Source organism: Vombatus ursinus, unplaced genomic scaffold, assembly GCF_900497805.2.
Source record: "Vombatus ursinus unplaced genomic scaffold, bare-nosed wombat genome assembly UNPS02014791.1, whole genome shotgun sequence".
In the NCBI taxonomy this organism is placed as follows: domain Eukaryota; kingdom Metazoa; phylum Chordata; class Mammalia; order Diprotodontia; family Vombatidae; genus Vombatus; species Vombatus ursinus.
This window is the reverse complement of record NW_020954569.1, coordinates 3,072,296-3,091,704: the sequence shown is the minus strand read 5'-3', so window position 1 is coordinate 3,091,704 and position 19,409 is coordinate 3,072,296. Positions and strand designations below refer to the sequence as shown.

Below are 19,409 nucleotides of genomic sequence, written 5' to 3'. Positions count from 1 at the left end.
TCCAACCATACAAATATTCTGCTACTGTTGATAATTATGATACTTATATATAGGAAGTAAATCTATATACTAGTGAAAAAAATTAAGTGAAAACACGTATTTCAATAATAGCAGAAGAGCTTTACCTTCTCTACCCAGGCTGCAAACAGAATGGGTAGCAAATATAGCATCTGGTCACCATAACCCAAGCACCAAAGGTGTTAGTGTAACCTGGAACCAGGCAAGGGAATAGGGGAGACTATACTGTGGTTATAAAGGGGCCATTACTTGGGGTCACCAAAGGACCATGAGGTACAAGGTCAGTAGGCTAGAACATTACTAGAGGGAAGCACACATCTCTAAATTTCAAGACCCTCTCAGACAAAACTGCAGTCTCCTTAACTAATTATGACTCAATCTAAAAAGAGCAACTATTAAACTAATTTTAATCTAAAAATAGTAAGTATTTATAGCCTTCCATTAAATGGAGCCTGCTTTCAATATGAAATCCAATATTTAATATGAAGAAACAAATTATTATTCAGCATGATACAATGGAAAGATAACTGGCTTTGGAGTCAGAGAACCCTGGTTCATATCCCACTTCTGATACTACTATCTGTGTAACCTTGGGCAAATCATTTAATATCTCTGGGCCTCAGTTCCTAATCTACAAAATGAAGTGATTGGATAAAATGGTCTCTAAGGTCCTTTCTACTTCCAAGTCTATGGATCTATAAATAGCATCACCTTCTACCAATTTATGCTAACCTCTTTAAAGCAGTCTTGTTTCCTCTGTATTATTAATGCTGTAGGGAGTACATTTGTAATGTCATTGGTATAGGGAATTCCAAAGTGAAGAAATTTCTTTTACCTATTCAGGTTAGCACATTCTCACCGTTGGTCTTAGAGAGTTGTCTAGAGCACTAAGAGGTGAACTGACTTGCCCAGGGTCTCATACATAATATGTGTCACAAATAGAACTCAATCCCAGGTTTTCCTGTCTTTGAGGCCAACTTTCTATCCAGCAAGCCATACAACCTCTCCAGAATTCATTTTGTAAAATACTTAAGAAAAAGTGGATAGTAATGAATACTCATAATTGGAGATACCTTGATCTTGGTGTCAGACACACACCATCCCCCAATGTTTTTTTAGATCAAATTCAACTGAAAAAAAATATTAAGTACCTGTTATGAAGATCGTGGTGCTAGGTACTAGAATTGAAGGGGTGCTGGGTGAGGGAAATACACAGATGAATTAAGATAAGGTCTTTGTTCTCATGAAGTTTATATTGTCCAGCTAACAGGAAGATTCCCATTCTTTTCCTTAGTTCTTTGCAAACTCACTTTAATCTCCCCTGCTACAATGGCTGATCTCACAAATCTCTAAAAATATCAAAACTACTTTTTTTTCAGATTTCCCCATTTGTATCACAGAATGACTGAGATAATTCTATAGGAAAGTCAACAAAAATCTCAATCTGAAATAGCCATATTCCATGACCTTTGACATTTTGTTGGTCAGGAGTTATCTGTGTAATGTGGAAGTATGTTTAAAAAAAGAAGTTATCTGTGTTTTCCATTTATCTACTTTAGAGGGAACCCTGCTTGCAAAAAAAGTCTTTGACCCCTCATGAGTAGGTTTTGGAAAGAAAATCATAGAAAAGAATAAAAGAACTATTGATTTCTAGCAATCATATCACATACTATCAGACTGCTTGTAGAGTGTTTAGGCATTTTTTTCCACACTAGCATTTGTTACTATACCTACATAGAGAAAAAAATATGTTGCAGAATATTGGGCCCAAGATTTCTTACAAGTTACTGTAGGTCCCTTTCCAGTACCAATTTTTAGAGCCAACACCCGTACATGAAAGGCTAGTAGAGCAGGGACAGCTAGGAAAAGGAAATGATTCATCTCTTGGGATGGTCTCAAAAACACTGGTCAGCAAATTTTCAACAAAAGGCATAAACTTTTAATGTCTTACCATCACAATTTTCTCTACAAGTACACTTTACTGTAGAACGCTTAGGAAAGCTCCGAGACTCCCAAATCCATAATGTGTTTGTGAAAGGACATTGCCCTCAAAGAAAATGCAGATCTCTGATCATGTCAGTACCCTACTCAACAAATTTCGGGGCCTCTCTATTATCTCTAGGATCAATATAAGCTTCTCTTTTTTACTTCCGAAGCCCTGTACAATCTGACCCCAACCTAACTTTCCAATCTTATTATACATTGCTCCCCTTTACTACAGTCTACACTCTTGCCAAACTGGCCTTCCTGCTCTCCTCACGTACAACAATCTAGCTCCCATCTCCACACCATTGGGCTGGTTGTCTTCCTGACCTGGAACATACTTGTACTCACATATCGATCTGCTTTCAGTACAATAGCACTGCATGATACATTAAAACGTAGAAAAGACACACTCCCTGCTCTCATGGAAATTGTGGTCTAGTAGGGAGAAAGACACAAATGTCAATAACTATAATGTATGTAATATTTCATGATAAATGTCACAATTAACCATATTAATTTGTCAGGAAATTCTTATAGATTGTGGCCTTTTCCCACTGTGCTAAACACTTTTACAAATGTTGTCTCATTTGATTCCCACAAAAACCCTTCAAGGTAGGTGCTATTATTATCTCTAGCTAACAGTTGAGGACATCATGAAAGGTATTATGTAGGAGGGATTGTTTGAGCAGTTTTAAATGGAAATACACCAAAGTTCTATCAAATCTGAGATTTCATCAAGGTGGATATTCTCTCCAATAATGCAAATGAAAACCCATCAATTCTGGACCAGTTTGTGGGATAGTCATAAAATTCTTTGCATGCAGTTACCATGGAAGTCCATCCCACATGTTTCGAACATTCCGATATTTCAAGGCTATCAATAAAGTAATTGCCTGCCCATCAGGTGTCTCCTGCTTTCACTCACTGACCTGCCCATTCTGGTCATTCATTTTTCAGATGCCATCCTTCATGTATCTTCTGATGCGAATTCCTCATTTATAATATGTTGCATCCTTTTCACAACCACTTTCTCCTTTTGAGTGATCTTCAACTTCAGGTTTCAAACTCAGATTCCATAACTTATAGATTTACGATGTCATGATATTGGATGGAAATGAATATAGATGGTTCGTAATTTCAGAGAGGTGACTGGGATCATTAAGAGAACCATGAAATTTCCCAAAGGCAATCCAGCCTACTTCCCTCTTCCTGGCCAATTCTGGTACCAGCTTATTAACTTTTTGCAGTGTCCATGATATATAATTATAGATATATCTATACTATATGTTTGTATGTATACACACATATACATATGTGTGCATGCATATATATGTATGTATATATACATACATATATATATATATATAAACACATATTGATAGATACACGGGTTTTTGAATGATGGGTCCTAAAGACTAACCATCCAATTACAAACCTTAGTCTAGACTAGGGGTCAGCAAACTGTAACATAAATAAATGGTCAAATACATAAATAAATAATCAAATAAATGACTAGATAGATAGATAGATTTTGTTATACTGATTAACTACTTGAACTTTTCAGTGTCACTATTAATATGCTCTAATGCATTTCTCAAACACTTTCTCTCCTCAAATCTATTTTTGCAAAAGAGAACCTGTTCTATAGTTTAGACATACTTGAAGAACATTGAGAATATGGAAAAATTATTATAGAACATCATATTGCATATAGTTCAAACCTAAATTAGAGGAAATTTGATGTACTTATGCTATATAGTTTATATAGCTAATATATAGTTTTGGGCAAATGATACCTAACACTAGCTAACTTTTTATCTAGGATTTTAATATTTATGATTTAAAAATCCTTTTTATCTTTCCACACTGTTATCTCATTTGAGTCCTACAACTACTCTAGGAGGGAGATATATATATTTTGTTTTTATCCCACTATATTTCTTCCCCAACCCCTTCAAGAACATCATGCCTTATAATCAAATCATAAAAAAGAAGAAAAAGAAAGTTTATCAAAACTAAGCAACACAAAGAAAAAGTCTGACATTACGTGCAGTGTGCCACAGCTATAATCCCTGTTTTACATTTGAAGAAACAGAAGACACATAGATAGTAAAGTCCAACGTGAGATTTGAGAACTGAGGTCTCTCCTGACTTTAAGATCTTAATATGGGCTCCATAAACTTAAGGTTTTTAATATATTTTCATAATTATATTTCCATAAAATTGGTTCCACTTGTAATTCTATATATTTTATATTATGTATTTAAAAACATTATCTCGAGAAAGGGTCTATAGTCATCATCAGACTACCAGAGAGGTCCATGACATAAAAAGGTTAAGAATCCCTGAACTTCATCATGATCAATTCCATAGAAAGAGAGTGAGAGGAAGAAGGAGAGGGAGAGGAAGAGGAAGAGAGAGAGGGAGAGGCAGAGGGAGGAAGGAAGGAAGGAAGGAAGGAAGGAAGGAAGGAAGGAAGGAAGGAAGATCTTGATGCTTCAGCTACCAATCAAAGTCAAACCTCCCCCCAGCTGATCTCCAAGTCTGTCTAAGTTTTCAAGTTAGAGGCATCTCTACCTTCAGCCCACCCATGGGAAAGTGGCAGTAGCCCACAACTAGAGGATTTCAAATAAGCTTCTGCTAAAAAAACACCCTTTTCCAAAGGCACCAAGAGGATGTGACGGCTGCCTTTGAGGGGACAAAAAAGAAAATAGTAAAGGACATGAGCTCCAGACAAGCTGGAATGTGACAGAAATAAGCAATCTGCCATAATCACCAAGGTTGCTCACTGAGGTCTCCTTAGCCTCTTTTTTTTCCCTTCTTTTTTTCTTTTAACTTTAGGCTCAAAGCAGCCATAAGGCCTTGAAAAACTGCTGAGCAGGAATAAACAGGGACCAGAGTAGCCCTTGATTATTCATTTCTGTCTGGCTTTCCCTAAGACACTTTGGTGAGATCTGAGGGCTGACAGTTAGCCCTGGGCAGTTTATGTCACAAAGAAAAGGACACTCTCCTGAAAAGGCCCTGCCTCCCCAGTTTCAATGTTTTGCCTGGAAGCAAGTAAAAATCAGACAGGGAAACAGAGGCCAAATGCTGATAGATGCAACACCAGGGAGAGCACAAACATGGGAACATCACAGAGGCTTGTCTTCCTGTCACTCTCCTCTCTTCTTTCTTCCCTCATCAGAAAAGTTGAATTCACTTGTTTGTGTACCTTCTCCTTCCCACCTTTCTCTTCCTCTCCCTACCTCTTCCAACCCAACATTTTTTCTTTTCCCATCCCAGACAATACTGCCCGGATTCTTACCAGGAGGTCTGGCTTTAGACAGCAGGAACAGAATGTCTTTTACCTCCCCATCCTGATTGCAGACAATGGAAGGCCCATGCTGAGTAGCACGGGCACACTGACAGTCCAGGTGTGCAGCTGCGATGATGAGGGTGATGTGATGTCCTGCAGCGCTGAGGCCTACATGCTCCCGGTCAGCCTGAGCAGGGGGGCCCTCATCGCCATCCTCGCCTGCATCTTTGTTCTCCTAGGTAAGTGGTCATTGTCCTAGTCGATTGCATCCTGAGCAATGAGTACTAGCTTTGGAAATCTTAATTAATGCTTTATGTAAAGCATATTCGGGGCAGTATGTGTCACAGTGGGTAGAGTACCAGGCCTGAAGTTAGGAAGACTCAACTTCATGAGTTCAAATCTGGCATCAAACACTTACTAGCTATGTGACCCTGAGCATGCCACTTAACCCTATTTGCCTCAGTTTCCTCATCTGTAAAATGAGTTGGAGAAGGAAATGGCAAACTAATCCAGTATCTTTGCCAAGAAAACACCAAATGGGGTCACGAAGAGTCAGACACAACTGAAACTACCGAACAACAACAGGAACTCTAAGAGGCAGAGGTGAGAAGTACATTCCAGGCAAGCGGATGGGTGGGGAGCCAGGACAAAGGTAGGGGGAAGGGAGCTGGAGTGTTGCAGGTGAAGAACAATATGAAGACCAGTTTAATTGAACTGTGATGTGCACAAAGGGGAAAAACAAACGTCATAATGGAAAAGTAGGTTTGGGAAGGGGGGTTATGAAGGACTGTGAATTCTCAATGGAAAATCATACCCACATTTGCAAGAGACTTCAGAATGTTTTCAATGCAACACATCAGAATCATAGAACTTTAGAAACAGACCAGATAAATCATCTACCTCATGATGATTATATTCCCTCCCATTATAGTGGGAATCAAATGAGATAATGTCTATAAAACGCTTTTGTAAACTACAAAGCACTAGAGCAGAGGATTCAGTCCAAGGGCCAAACTTGAGGGCCTAGAGGGCCACATGTGGCCTCAAGGTGGCAGGTTCCCCACCCCTGTGCTAGAGAAACATCCACTATTGTTATTCTTGAATCCTCACTTTATAGATAAGGAAGTTGAGGTGTGGAGATGTGAAATGATTTGCCAAATGTTTCAGAACTAGTGAATGGCAGAACAAGGACTAGAAGACAGTTTAGATGTCTCAGTCTCCCCAGCTTTCATAGTATTTGAGTTATTTCCAAAAAAATATATAGTATAGTAGAAAAAGCCTTGGACTTGAAGTCTGGAGACACCTGGGTTAAAATGCTACCTCAGAAACTTGCCAGATGGGTGACCATAGGCAAGTAGGCTCAACTCTCTGTGCATCAGTTTCCTTATCTGTAAAATAGTGATAATGGCAGCACCTGTTTCATCAGGTTATTGTGAGGACCAAATGAAATAATGTATAAAAAGGGCTTTGCAAACCTTAAAATGCTATATAAATATCAGGTGGGATTATTAAGCAAGGATACTGCTCAGCACTTTGTTCTATCCATCAATCTATCAATCAATCGACAAGGATTTCTCAAGTACCTGCTATGTAGCTAAGTGGCACTGTTTTAAGAGTTGAGACAATCCATACTCACTAGAAGTTTCCATTATAATGGGGGAGAAAATAAGGAAAGAGAGATAAATAGAGAGAGCATAAATAGAAAGTGAATAAATACAAATGTGTACAAAATAATTTAACGCAAGGTAGTTTGGGAGAGAGGGTACTAGCAGTTGTATCACTGGCATTTTCCTGGCACTTAAAGTAGAAACCTGGTGGGCACTCACGTGGCAAGGGATGATAATGGAGGCAGCTGCTTTGAATGATGGCTTCATTATAAGCATTAGAGGTCAACAGAGAAGCCAAAGAAAATAAAACTACCTAGATCAAATTCCTAACGCCTTCACATGGAAAAAAAAAAAACTGCTTGATCTAGATCCACGAGGCAGGTGGGACCTCAAAGTCTTATTACCACCCAGTCTTTCCCTAACAATAATTGATATTAAGCCAATTCTGAACAACTGAAACGTGTGCCCAGCTGGATACTCACTAATCTCAAAACTACATCAACTGTATCCTGGACTCTTCTCCCCCATATATTTCCAGCTCATTTCTGACATCCTCACGGAAACTGGAACTCAGCGTGAATTAACCATTAAGCTATAGAGGCAAAAGTTAGTCTTATACAAGTATCCCTATTAATTTCACTGTACAAAACATGTTATACAACAGTCTCGAAAGAATTAAAAATGAGTATCCCACAGAGGGCAAGGAAGAAGATATAGGGGATGTGAGCAGGCTACAATGTTTACCCACTGAGGAGCTCCAGAGACCAGATCAGATCATAGAGTTAGAAGGAATTTTAGAGGCTAGCTAGTTCAACCCCCTAATTTTTTTTAAAAAAGATGAGGAAATTAGGACACAAAGGTTAAGTAACTTACTTCAAGTTATAGAAGGTGTACACGGCAGAGCTGAGATTTGAACCTAGACCATCTAATCTAGAAGCTATGCTCTTTCCCCGCGCCTCACTGCTTCTTAGAAAGCTTCTGAAAAGAAAAGAAGATGGGCTGGTCATTCACAGAGAACAAGAGATGACGTCAGGTGGGAGCCAGGGTTCTCAGATGGTATTCTCATACTATTAAAAGAAAGTGAGAAAGTCTCCTAGCGCATTGAGTGGATCCCCTGTGGCAGACTTCTGGAGGACATGAACAAGGGGCATGCATCTTGGCAGGCATGGCTAGGTTGTAGCCAGCATCATTAGAGAGCATATCCAAATTAATGAAGTCACAAATCCAAATCCATCTGAGTGTTTGAGTAAACAATCATGAGGTCAATAGGCAAAGTGATGCAGTAAGGGGAGTTTGTCTTCGGCAGTCATTTTGATTTATTTCAAATCTAATGTGTATATTGAACTTATTCTATATGTCAGGCACTGTGCTAAGTAATGGCGGCTACAGAGATGTATAAGACAGTCCCTTTTCTGAAGCAGATTCCCCTCTTATTTCCCCTGTTTGCATTTTGCACTGCTCCACCTTCATAACAGGAACCTACTTCCCCAGGTACTCTTGTCTTCCTTGGACCTCCCCCCTTCCACCTTATTTCTTCCTCTTTTTCCCCTGTCAAAACCTACCTGTTCTGTGCCCTAATCCTTCAGGGACCAGGTGGAAATTGCTAATGATTGACAATCACTCAATTAACAAGCATTTATTGAGCAACTTAATGAGTTATCCCTCCCAGGAATATTTGTACCTTAACAGAAAACAAAACCTAATGCTAGGTAGAATTTAAGATATCACCAAAAGTTCGAAGGAGATATCTGGGGCCTTGAGGTCTTTTCTACTCCCGTCAGATCACACCATAGCCAGGCATCCTTTATGGAGGGAAACTTGTAGATTGAAAAAAATAACAGAAGACCTGGGTAGGCTCTACCACATACTTGTCATTTTACTTTAGGTTTTACTTCTTTGAAGCTGTTTCCTCATCTAAAAAATGGAGATAATGTTTTAGTTATCTATTTCACATGTCTGTGAGAAGAGTGCTTTGTAAACTATAAAGCACTGTGTAAATATGACCTAATATTAAATATGACTTCCCTTATGACAAAGGGAACTTCTCCTCCCCCACCCCGACTTTTTCTTCCACGGGCTTTCCCAAAACTTAAATATGATCCTGAGAATACAATGTCTGGAATGCATACACATTCTCATGACTGAGAATCAAGTTATGGAGAGAAGATTGAGGGGTTGACTATAATAGTTTACAGTGGATTTTTTTGGTGGGATATCACAAAAATGGTTATTTAGATAACATTAAACATGGAAATGGTCACCTGTTTATGCAGTTTGTAAATATCCAAGGTAGAGACGGATGTGTTAAGTTTTCCATTGTCTCAGCAAAATCAAATGAAAAGAAGTTTCCTGCTTCCAGATGAAAACCCAAAAAGTAGCATGGTGAGGCCTACAGAATTTCAGAGCTGGAAGAGATCTCAATGACCCATCTAGCCCAATCAAACAACTGCTGAAAAATAGTTCTGTCTACAAAAAGGAAAAAGAAGAGTTCTTACTCACAAAGAGCTTACATTCTGATGGGGGAAGCCAACACATAAAAGGAAGCCAGACAGGGCAGGGGAGGGTATTCTGTTGGGGACAAAGATGCTAGTGGGGCCTGCATCTCAAGGGAGAAGAAACCCATTACTTAGCAAAACATTTGGGTAATGTTCACATCTGCATAGCTCTACTTTTGAGGAAATTTCCCCCTCCACCACACATAATTCTATTTCACAACTTCTATCATTGTTCCTAATTATGCCCTCTATTATTAAGCAGAAAAAAATTTTTTGCTCTCACCTTCCATTTAATAAGCACTTGAAAATAACTCCCTTAAGTATTACTCCTCTACAGATTGAATATCCCTAATTTTTTTTTAAGAAGGATAGCTAGGTGGTTAGGAAGACTTGAATTCAAATCTGGCCTCAGATACTTACTAGCAAGTTACTTATCCCTGTTTGACTCAGTTTCCTCATCTGTAAAATGAGCTGGAGAAGGAAGTGGCAAACCACTCCAGTATCTTTGCCCAGAAAACCCTAAATGGGGTCACAAAGAGTCAGACACGAGTAAAAGAACAACTGACCAAACAACAGCCTCAATTTCCTTATTTGCAAAATGAAGAGGTTGGACTCAATGTCCTCTAAGGTCCCTTCCAGATTGAAATATATGATCCTATGAATTTAGTTCTACATGAAAGAAAGCAAATCATAGAATGAGCTTTAAGGATCTTTAGAGATCAAGTTTCTTTTATACATGATAAAACGAGGCCCAAAAAGATTAAATAATTTGGCTGGGTTCACACATCTGTGAATGTTACAAAACATAGATCTTCTGACTCTTAGTCCTGTATTCTTTCTGCCACACTCCACGGATTCCCATATAACCTTCGGAGATTCTGGGAATCCTGGAGCCTGAAAAATACCCCCAGGTTTCAGTTTCCTCTTCTGTAAAAAGAAGAGGTTTGACTCAGTGACCCCTTGGGTCTCTTACAGCTCTAACTTTCTTCACTCTCTGATTCCTCTTGTTTTCTACCATTGATAACAGAGCGGAAGAGAATCTTATTGCAATTCCTCACATACCCACAGGATGGCATGAGTAGCACTCAGGTAGCTGAATGTCCCAAACAGCAGCAGGAATGAAAAGCTATTTACCCTCAGCTGGGAATCCAGACTGCCAACCATCACCAAACAAAAAAAAAAAAAAAAAAAAAAACCTTCTCAGAAGCTTTTTCACATTCTTTTAAGAAACTTCATATTTCACGCATTAGTTATTCCAGCCAAATAGGTTCTCTATAATTGCTTCAACCTGACCCACAAAACAGGCTGCCTATGCAAGGAATGGAGTTCAAGAGCCAGCATTTCAGTGCACAGAAAGCCCCCGAGAGGCTCCCGGAGCAGCGGGTCACAGGTGGCACATAAGCTGATGGCAGTCAGCCCTGCCCTTTCAGAAGGATCTTATTTTCCACTCTTCTGAGCTGTACCTCATTACCAGGAAGGTTTCCATCCATTTCACTGAGACATTCCTACAGACCCAGTGAGGAAAGGGTCCCATTCGATTTGCTGAGGCAGTTCTCTGCTTTAGGATGGGAACGGATAAGAAGGCCTTTCAATTAATTCTACTCACTTTGGCCACTATGCAGAAGAACTGGTTATTGTTCTTTTTAGGGCATCATTCAAGGTTTGAGAGACAGTACACCTTAGGAGATACAGAATTTGATTCATTATCAAGAAGATCTGAATTCAAGTCTATACAGTGTCTGTGAGTACCTTAGGAGCACATACTGCCTTTTGCCTTTTTTTGTATATTCAATGCTTAATACAATGCCCAGTACACAGTAGGCACTTAAATGTTTATGGACTGATTGGCTGGCTCAATGACCCTTTGTAAGTAACTTGGCCTCTCAGTGCCTCAGATAACTCTAAGACTTTAAGCTGCGGAACAGTTGCTGATCTCCATTGCTAGAGGGAATTTCCTCCCTCCTCAGATAAAATCACAAGTCTAGATCATTTAAGGCTCATAATTTGATTCAAATCACCCACAAGTTATGAAACTGTTGAAAGTTCTATATGACTTTAACGTAGCATGTTTGAAGATACTAGATATTGGATTTGAACACTTAATGGGGTTAATAGGCATTTGCTCTAAAGGATATGGGATGACTTGAGCTTTTAGGAAAGGGGATAAAGAACAGATGTTGCAGACCTGGCCTGGAAACTTTGCCTTTAGGTCTGGGATAAATTAGGTTATGGATGTTATGTTCCTTTCAACATATGCTTTCAGAGCCTAGCAAGGTTAATATCTGTTATTTCCTGTCCAACCTTATTTTCCATTATTTCTTAGCATGAGCCTTTCATTCAGCTCAGGCCAGACTTCTCACTGCCTCACAAATACACCCAGAGCATTCCCACTTACATAACAATGCTCTTATGTTATTCCTCTCACCAGAAATGGCTTCCATTCTTCCCCTTACAATGATGCAAACTCTACTACTCATCTTTCAGTACCTATCTCAAGGCCTACCTCTCCCTTAAAGCCTTTTTTCAAAGTCCTTAGGAATCACTCCCTTCTCTGAACTCCAGCAACATCTTGGTGCTTAGAGGCAGGGGGACCTAGTAGATGGAGCCATGGACTCAGGCTTAAAAAGATGTGTTTGAATCCTGCAGCAGAAACTTACTAGTTATATAATCCTACATATTATACAAACTCTACAAGCCTTGTTTTCCTTATATATAAAATGGGAATAATATTAGTACCTACCTCACATATTTAGGACCATATGAAATAAAGTATGTAAATCATTTTATGTACCTTACATTGCCAGTTATAATTATCAAACTATTGAATGCTTGACCACATGCTGTCCTACAGTATTTGCTGGTGGTTTCATTTTTCATTTTCTTCCCACTACTTAGACTGCAAATTTCCTTCCTCAATCATTTTCTCTGCCAGTTGGCACATAAGCCCCTTGAGGGCAAGGACCATGCTGTATGAGTCTTTTCTCCCCACATTGGGACAATACTGACGTTGGCATAGTAGGAATCCAATAAATACGTGCTGCCTCATTGATTGATTTTTAAAATACAATGAAAATGTTAAGCATTTGCAGCATTCCTTGGCATTTACAAATACTCCATTTCACATCCCAAGTTCTTTAAAATAATTTTTTGTGAGTTATTAGTCAATCCTTAATCTCTTGCTGTGCATATGACCACATTCTGTTTTCTGATTGGATAAACTGTGGTCTGACTTTCCAGAGTTGTCAAGCTGTCACTGTTCACCAGTTCTGACAAAACACACACACACACAAATCAATAGAAGTCCTACAGCTAAAACCTCAACACACTTTCCAGAAAATGTCTTCAGTCACAGAGATAAACAGCTCAATGGGATTATCTCTATCTCACCTTTAAACCCTGGTGAACATGTCCTGAGAAGAATACATTTCTTGGGATAAAATATTATCCAAACCTTCAAGGACAGATCTTAAAAGTGTGGTGCTTAGTTACTACCATGATATTTTTTTTTTCAATTCTCATGTTCCTTAGTTTTCTTATACTGATTTGGATACTCCTGTCTCCCTGCCCCCCAAGAAAAGCATAATTACTATTCTCAACGTATGCCTTTCTGAGGATTATGGGTTATTGGAAGAACAAAGATTGTTTCTATTTTCTACCATTTGTTTAAGAGGAAGTTATAGACATTTTGGACTTACCTGTCATGCATTGCTATATAGGATATGTGAGTATAAGAAATGTTATGGGATAAATTAGGTTATGGATGTTATGTTCCTTTCAACATATGCTTTCAGAGCCTAGCAAGGTTAATATCTGTTATTACCTGTCCAACCTTATTTTCCATTATTTCTTAGCATGAGCCTTTCATTCAGCTCAGGCCAGACTTCTCACTGCCTCACAAATACACCCAGAGCATTCCCACTTACATAACAATGCTCTTGTGTTATTCCTCTCACCAGAAATGGCTTCCATTCTTCCCCTTAAAATGATGCAAACTCTACTACTCATCTAACAAACCAGAAATACTTGCTATATGACAAAAAATGAATATGTTTTATATATATATACACATAAATATGAATAAATATAAATACATAAATATAAAAATGAATATGTTATATATATACACATAAATATGTATACTCTCTACTCCATGCTATCTCATATATATATATATATATATATATATACACATACATATATATTGCTACATCAAGGATCTGTGATTTCATCAATATGGCTCTCCCTCTACCAAGACAGAGAGAAAGACAGAGGTGATAGACAGAAAGATAGAGGGAGAGAAGGAAGAAGGGGGAGAGGGACAGGGACAAGGACAAGGAGACAGGTCAAGAGAAAAGGGAGAGTATTTGTTTGAGTCCTGCCCAGGACACTGACTATATGTGACCTTAGGCCAAGTGATTTGCCTTCTCTTAGCCCCAATTCCATTATCAATAAAATGGTGATACTGATACTTGTGCTAATCTGAGAGTACTGTTTTAGGCAGAAAGGGAAGGGACTGTGCCGAGCACTTCACAAATATTATATAATTTGATCCTCACAAAATCCCTGGGAGGTAGGTGCTTTTATTATCCTTACTTTACAATTGAGGAAACAAAGGCAGACAGAGGTAGAGTTACGTACCCATGATCACATAACTAGTATCTGAGGCCAGATTTGAACTATCCTTTCTTACTACAGGCCCAGCCCTCTATTCACTGTACCAGGGAGCTTTAAGGTTTTAAACCTTAAAGCAATGCATAAATAAATAAATAAAAGGTATTATAAATTATGAAATCATATTTCTATTCAAATATGTTGGTATATGTTAATATAGTAGAAGCCTGATTCTTAATACTGATATTAAGAGAGATGGATACTGCCTACATTCTATCAATCAGTGAGCATTTATTAAATACTTGCTTTGTGCAACTGTACACCGGGGATAAAGATGGAAAACAGTCCTCTTCTCAAGAATCTCTCATTCTAACACGGAAGACAACCTGTACATACATAGATATGTAGAAGATACAAAGCAGACACAAGATAACCTTGAAGGGGAAAGTGTTTACAGAAGTGAGGCCTGGGAAGGGCCTCTTGTAGAAAGGGGCCCTTGGGCCAAATCTTCAAAGAAGCCAGAGATTCAGAGTCCTAAGTGAGGAGGGAAAGAGTTCCAGTAGCAGGGAAGCACACGTGCAAAGGCACAGAGTTGGGATGTGGAGTGTTTGTGAGGAACAGTGAGAAAACAGTAGAGGAGACTCTGTAGTACACAAAGGGCCGTAGTAGGTAAAACGAATAGAAGTATGGGAAAGAGACAGCTTACAGAAAGTTCCAAATGCCAAACAAAAGAGTTTATAGTTGATCCTAGAGGTAATAGGGAGCCACTAGAATTTAATCACCAGCGTCACGGGCAGGGCTTCACGTCAGAAAAATCACTTAGGCAATTATGTGGAAGACGGATCGGAGTGGACAGAGATTGGAAGCAGGAAGATCAATTAGGAAGCTATTGCAAAAATGCAGGCAAGAGGTGAGGAGGGCCTGAAATGAAGTTATGGCTGTATGACTGAAAAGGACATATGTGAAATCCCGTGAAGATAGAAACAGCAAGGTTTAGCGACTGAATACATGTGTGGGGGAGTTGAGTGTGACGCTTTGAGGACACTGAGGTTGTAACTGGGTAACTGGAAAGATGGTGATGCCCTCTATAGTCATAGAGAAGTCAGAAAGGGGGTGAATTGGGGGTGGGATGGATAAGATGAGTTCTAACTTAGGTATGTTGAGTTTGAGATGCCTTCAGGTAGATAAATCTGGGGATCATCTGTATTTATTTTTGTTGTTATTATTTTATTTTTTATTCATATAAAACTCAAATACAAAACAAGAAAAGAAAAACACATTTGCATGTACACAAAAGAACATGAGAGGATTCAATATAAAATAAATGTACATTTCAAGAAAACATATGTAGAAAATACTACATATTATTTTCAAAGCTGCCCAGCTTTTCCATGCTTCCTTCTAGGTTTTCTTTTGTTCTCAGCTGTGTACTTTTTGTTTTTTCCCCTCCCTTCCATCCCCCCCACTCTAAAGAAGGCTACAATTAAACATGAATTTATATATACGTACATATCTATAAACATATGTATACATATACACACATGTTCATATATGTAAGACCATACCATGCATATTTCTATTTGTCAGTTCTTTCTCTGGAGATGAATAGCATCTTCCTTTATAGGTCCAAGTCTTTTCATGTTTTTCTAAATCAACCAGCTCATCATTTCTTATATCACAGTAGTATTCCATCATAATCATATATAGCACAGCTTGTTTAGTCATTCCCCGACCGAAGAACATCTATCACTTTAGCCAGTCTGATAGGGGTAAGATGATATCTCAAAGTTTTTAATTTGCATTTCTCTAATCAATAATGATTTAGAGCATTTTCATACGATCATATATAGTTTCGATCTCTTCCCCTGCCTGTTCATATACTTTGACCATTTATCAATTGAGGTTGTTGTTTATTCAGTCATTTCAGTCATGTCCAATTCTTCATGATCCCATTTAGGGTTTTCTTGGCAAAGATACTGAAGTGGTTTGCCATTTTCTTCTCCAGCTCATTTTACAGATGAGGAAACTGAAGCAGACAGGGTTAAGTGACTTGCTCAGGGTCACACAGCTAGCTTGACCCTTCTAGCCTAGAAGGTCTGAGGCTAGATTTGAACTCAGAAAGATGAATATTTCTGACTCCAGGACTGGCACTGTATCCACTGTGCCACTTAGTAGCAATGGTCATTGAATTCATCAAAGCAGATGAGGTGATGGAGATGATAAGTTAATGGGACACCAGCTGGCCAGTTTGACTGTGATGCAAAATGTGTTATATGTAGTACTATAAAACAAGTCTTTGTGAAGGGCTTTAAATACAAAGCTGAGAAGTATATATTTAGTCCTCTAGGGAAATGATACCCACTGAAGATTTTTGAGTAGAGTGGCATGGTCAGTCCTGTACTTTCAGAAGATTATTCTGGAAACTCTGTGAAGGATAGATTAGAGAGGGGTTAGACTGGAAGCAAGGATGACAATTAAAAAGCTTAAAATAGCCCAGAAGAGAAGTGTTGAGGGCCTGAACTGGGTTAATAATAGTGGAGGCAAAGAAAAGTGGACAGATACAAGAGATATCAACACAGGATTTGCAACTGATTGCATCAGGAAAGGAAAAGGAGAGGGAAGAATTAATGATGATTCCATGGTTGTGAAACTTAATGACTGAAGGGTGATGATGCACTCAATTGAAACAGACAAGTTTAGAGAAGCTCAAGGAAAGGAGGTGAGTTTTGTTTGGGCCATGTTGAGTTTGATTTGCCTATGAGACATCCAGGTGAAAATGTCCAATGTCAGATTCCCTTCTACAAGATCCTTGACAAGACTTTACTTGAAAATTTCTAGGAAAAGGGAACTGAACACAATAATTCAAATATGACTCTGTTGTGGTTTCATGTACTGTGTGTACTGTGGGGGTCATCTCAAAGAATTCAGAGTCAGACCACCTCTAAACCAAGTATAGGCATTTATTGAGGACTGATGCCCCTCAGAAGTGGGCTAAGTTCCAAGAGGAACCTGCAACTTAGTAAGACAACACAGGCAAATTTATAGTGTAATGATGCTGATTATACAACAGGAATTATGAATATTAAAAGGGAGGAGGGGTTTGTTAAGGGATTAGGTAATGGGGAGTGGTCCCTTCTATGGTTCGGTGGTCAAACATCGTGGTCATGCCGCTTTCTGATTGGCTAGCTATTGTGGTCTTTTTTGGTCAAGATGGATAGTTAGGTATTGTGGTCCTGTCTTGGGCTACATGGATAATGTGATTGTGGTTGAATACAAGAACACTCTTGTTCAAATATGTGAATTCAATCTGGGGGCAGTGGCGAGCTAGGGGCAGTAGCTATATTGAGTCTGGGGGCCTGTGGTATGATTAAGGCCAGGTTGTATGGTTAAATCAGGACATGCCTACTGTTCAGTGGGACTCATAAGGAAGTTAGAATGTTGGGGCTGGGGGCAACTTTATTAGGATTCCATTAGATCAATCTAGGTAGGTCCTGTGAGCTGTAACCTCCCTGGTTCTAGACACTTATGTTCTTGCCACTTAAGATCATGTTAGCTTTTTGGCTGCCACATAACACTATTGATACATAATGTACCTGAAATCATCTAAAGCCCCCAGATCTTTTCCATATGGAATACCATTAAGCTAGATCTCCCCTTATCTGTATTTGGATGCTTGGTTCTTGTTAGCCTAAGAGCAGAACTTAAAGAAGATAAAGCTACAGAAGTGGATGAGATGCTGTTCTGAACCACTGTCTCAGCCTCTCGAGGTCGTTTTGTATCCTGATTCTCTTGCCTTTCTGTTTGCTTTTCACAGTGCTGGTGCTTCTTATCTTATCCATGAGGCGGCATAGGAAGCAGCCCTACATCATTGACGACGAGGAGAACATACATGAGAACATTGTCCGCTATGATGATGAAGGAGGTGGGGAAGAGGACACGGAGGCCTTTGACATAGCAGCCATGTGGAATCCACGGGAGGCACAGACAGGTGCAGCAGCAAAGATGAGGCAGGACATGCTTCCTGAGATCGAGAGCCTGTCTCGGTATGTGCCTCAGACCTGCACCATGGAGAGCAACGTCCACAGCTATGTGCTAGCCAAGCTCTACGAAGCTGACATGGATCTGTGGGCCCCTCCTTTTGACTCCCTCCAGACATACATGTTTGAGGGAGAGGGATCTGCGGCAGGGTCCCTGAGCTCATTGCAGTCAGTCACTTCAGACTCAGACCAGAGCTACGACTTCCTGACGGACTGGGGACCGCGTTTCCGAAAACTGGCAGAAATGTATGGTGTTACCGAAGGCGATGGGCCACTGTGGTAACAAATTGGTGAGGGAGAGGGGCCACAGTGTTCCCACAATGCAGTGCACGTCCAAATACAGATCCATTCTCATCAGATGCTTCTGTGAACATGGGTGTGGTCTTCTAAAATAGCAATACTGTGCTGGAGAGTGAGAATGGGGGAGGGGATGGGGAAAACAGCTCTCTGAATCAGCTTTACTTGATTAAATTAAGTAATTGAAAGGCAAAACAAAAGAGATGGGGGGGGACTGTCCTTTTTTATGGCTGTATTTAAAGCCTTGACATCCAATTGCTATGGCATTATGGGGTTTCCTTTCACTGCAGAACTTTGCTGCCTGGGTCATAAAGAAGCTTATGGACGCAGATATTAATTCTCAGCTCAAATGGGGAGGGTGGGGGGAGGTAATAGCCAGCAGAGATATGGCCATACTTCCACATTCATTTTATTTTATTTTCCAGTTAGGGAGTTTGCTGGTTCACCAAACCACAGAAATCAACCCACACAAAAAAGAAAACAAGAAACTTAGATCTCAATATTTTTTGTGTGAAATGAATCTTACTTGTTTTAGGATTTGTGAAATTCTTAAAAAAACACATACAGACACACCCTTTTAAGACAAGGTTAGGCTTCTATCTGCCTTGCATGGGGGAAGGGGGTGGGGCAGGGAGGGAGAGGGAAGAGATGTTGACTTTGTGTTCAAGTTGAATGGCTGAAGCCAGAGTCATTGGCATTACTAGTAATCCATCTCTGAGATGTTAGCATATGTTTATTCTCCTCTCAGCTCTTTAACTGTGGTACTGCTAAATTGATCAGAATGAAACCTGAAAAGAAATCTGCCTCTTTTGCACTGTAGATGTCTCTTCCACGTGCCCATTGTGAAGATAGATGCTATGAAAGAAAGCCAAATAAGAAAGGTATCTGATAACTACATGGGTTAGAGGGCTTACCTAATCTGTGTGAGGTCAAGCCGAGGGATGTTTACATACTGTAGATAACCTACTTGAACAAATGCAGTATTATAGAAGAATAAATGGATGTAAGAAAATTACATGTATAAGTTTTGTATATTTGTTAATAATTTTGGTAATAAATATGA

The 19,409-nt window shown here is 39.4% G+C and overlaps 1 protein-coding gene across 2 annotated transcripts in view; it reads left to right on the top strand.

Moving 5' to 3' along the window:
* Positions 1-18,775, top strand: part of CDH20 (cadherin 20) — a 70,617-nt gene extending 51,842 nt beyond the window's left edge. The window contains exons 10-12 of one of the 2 annotated variants that reach the window (XM_027869005.1): positions 5,287-5,538; positions 17,827-18,295; positions 18,772-18,775. In XM_027869005.1, the coding sequence (XP_027724806.1) occupies positions 5,287-5,538; positions 17,827-18,295; positions 18,772-18,775 (725 nt within the window). Of the gene's footprint in view, positions 1-5,286; positions 5,539-17,826; positions 18,376-18,771 lie in introns of those variants that run through there. The other variant, XM_027869004.1, reaches the window with a different exon arrangement.
* Positions 18,776-19,409: the final 634 nt, after the last annotated feature.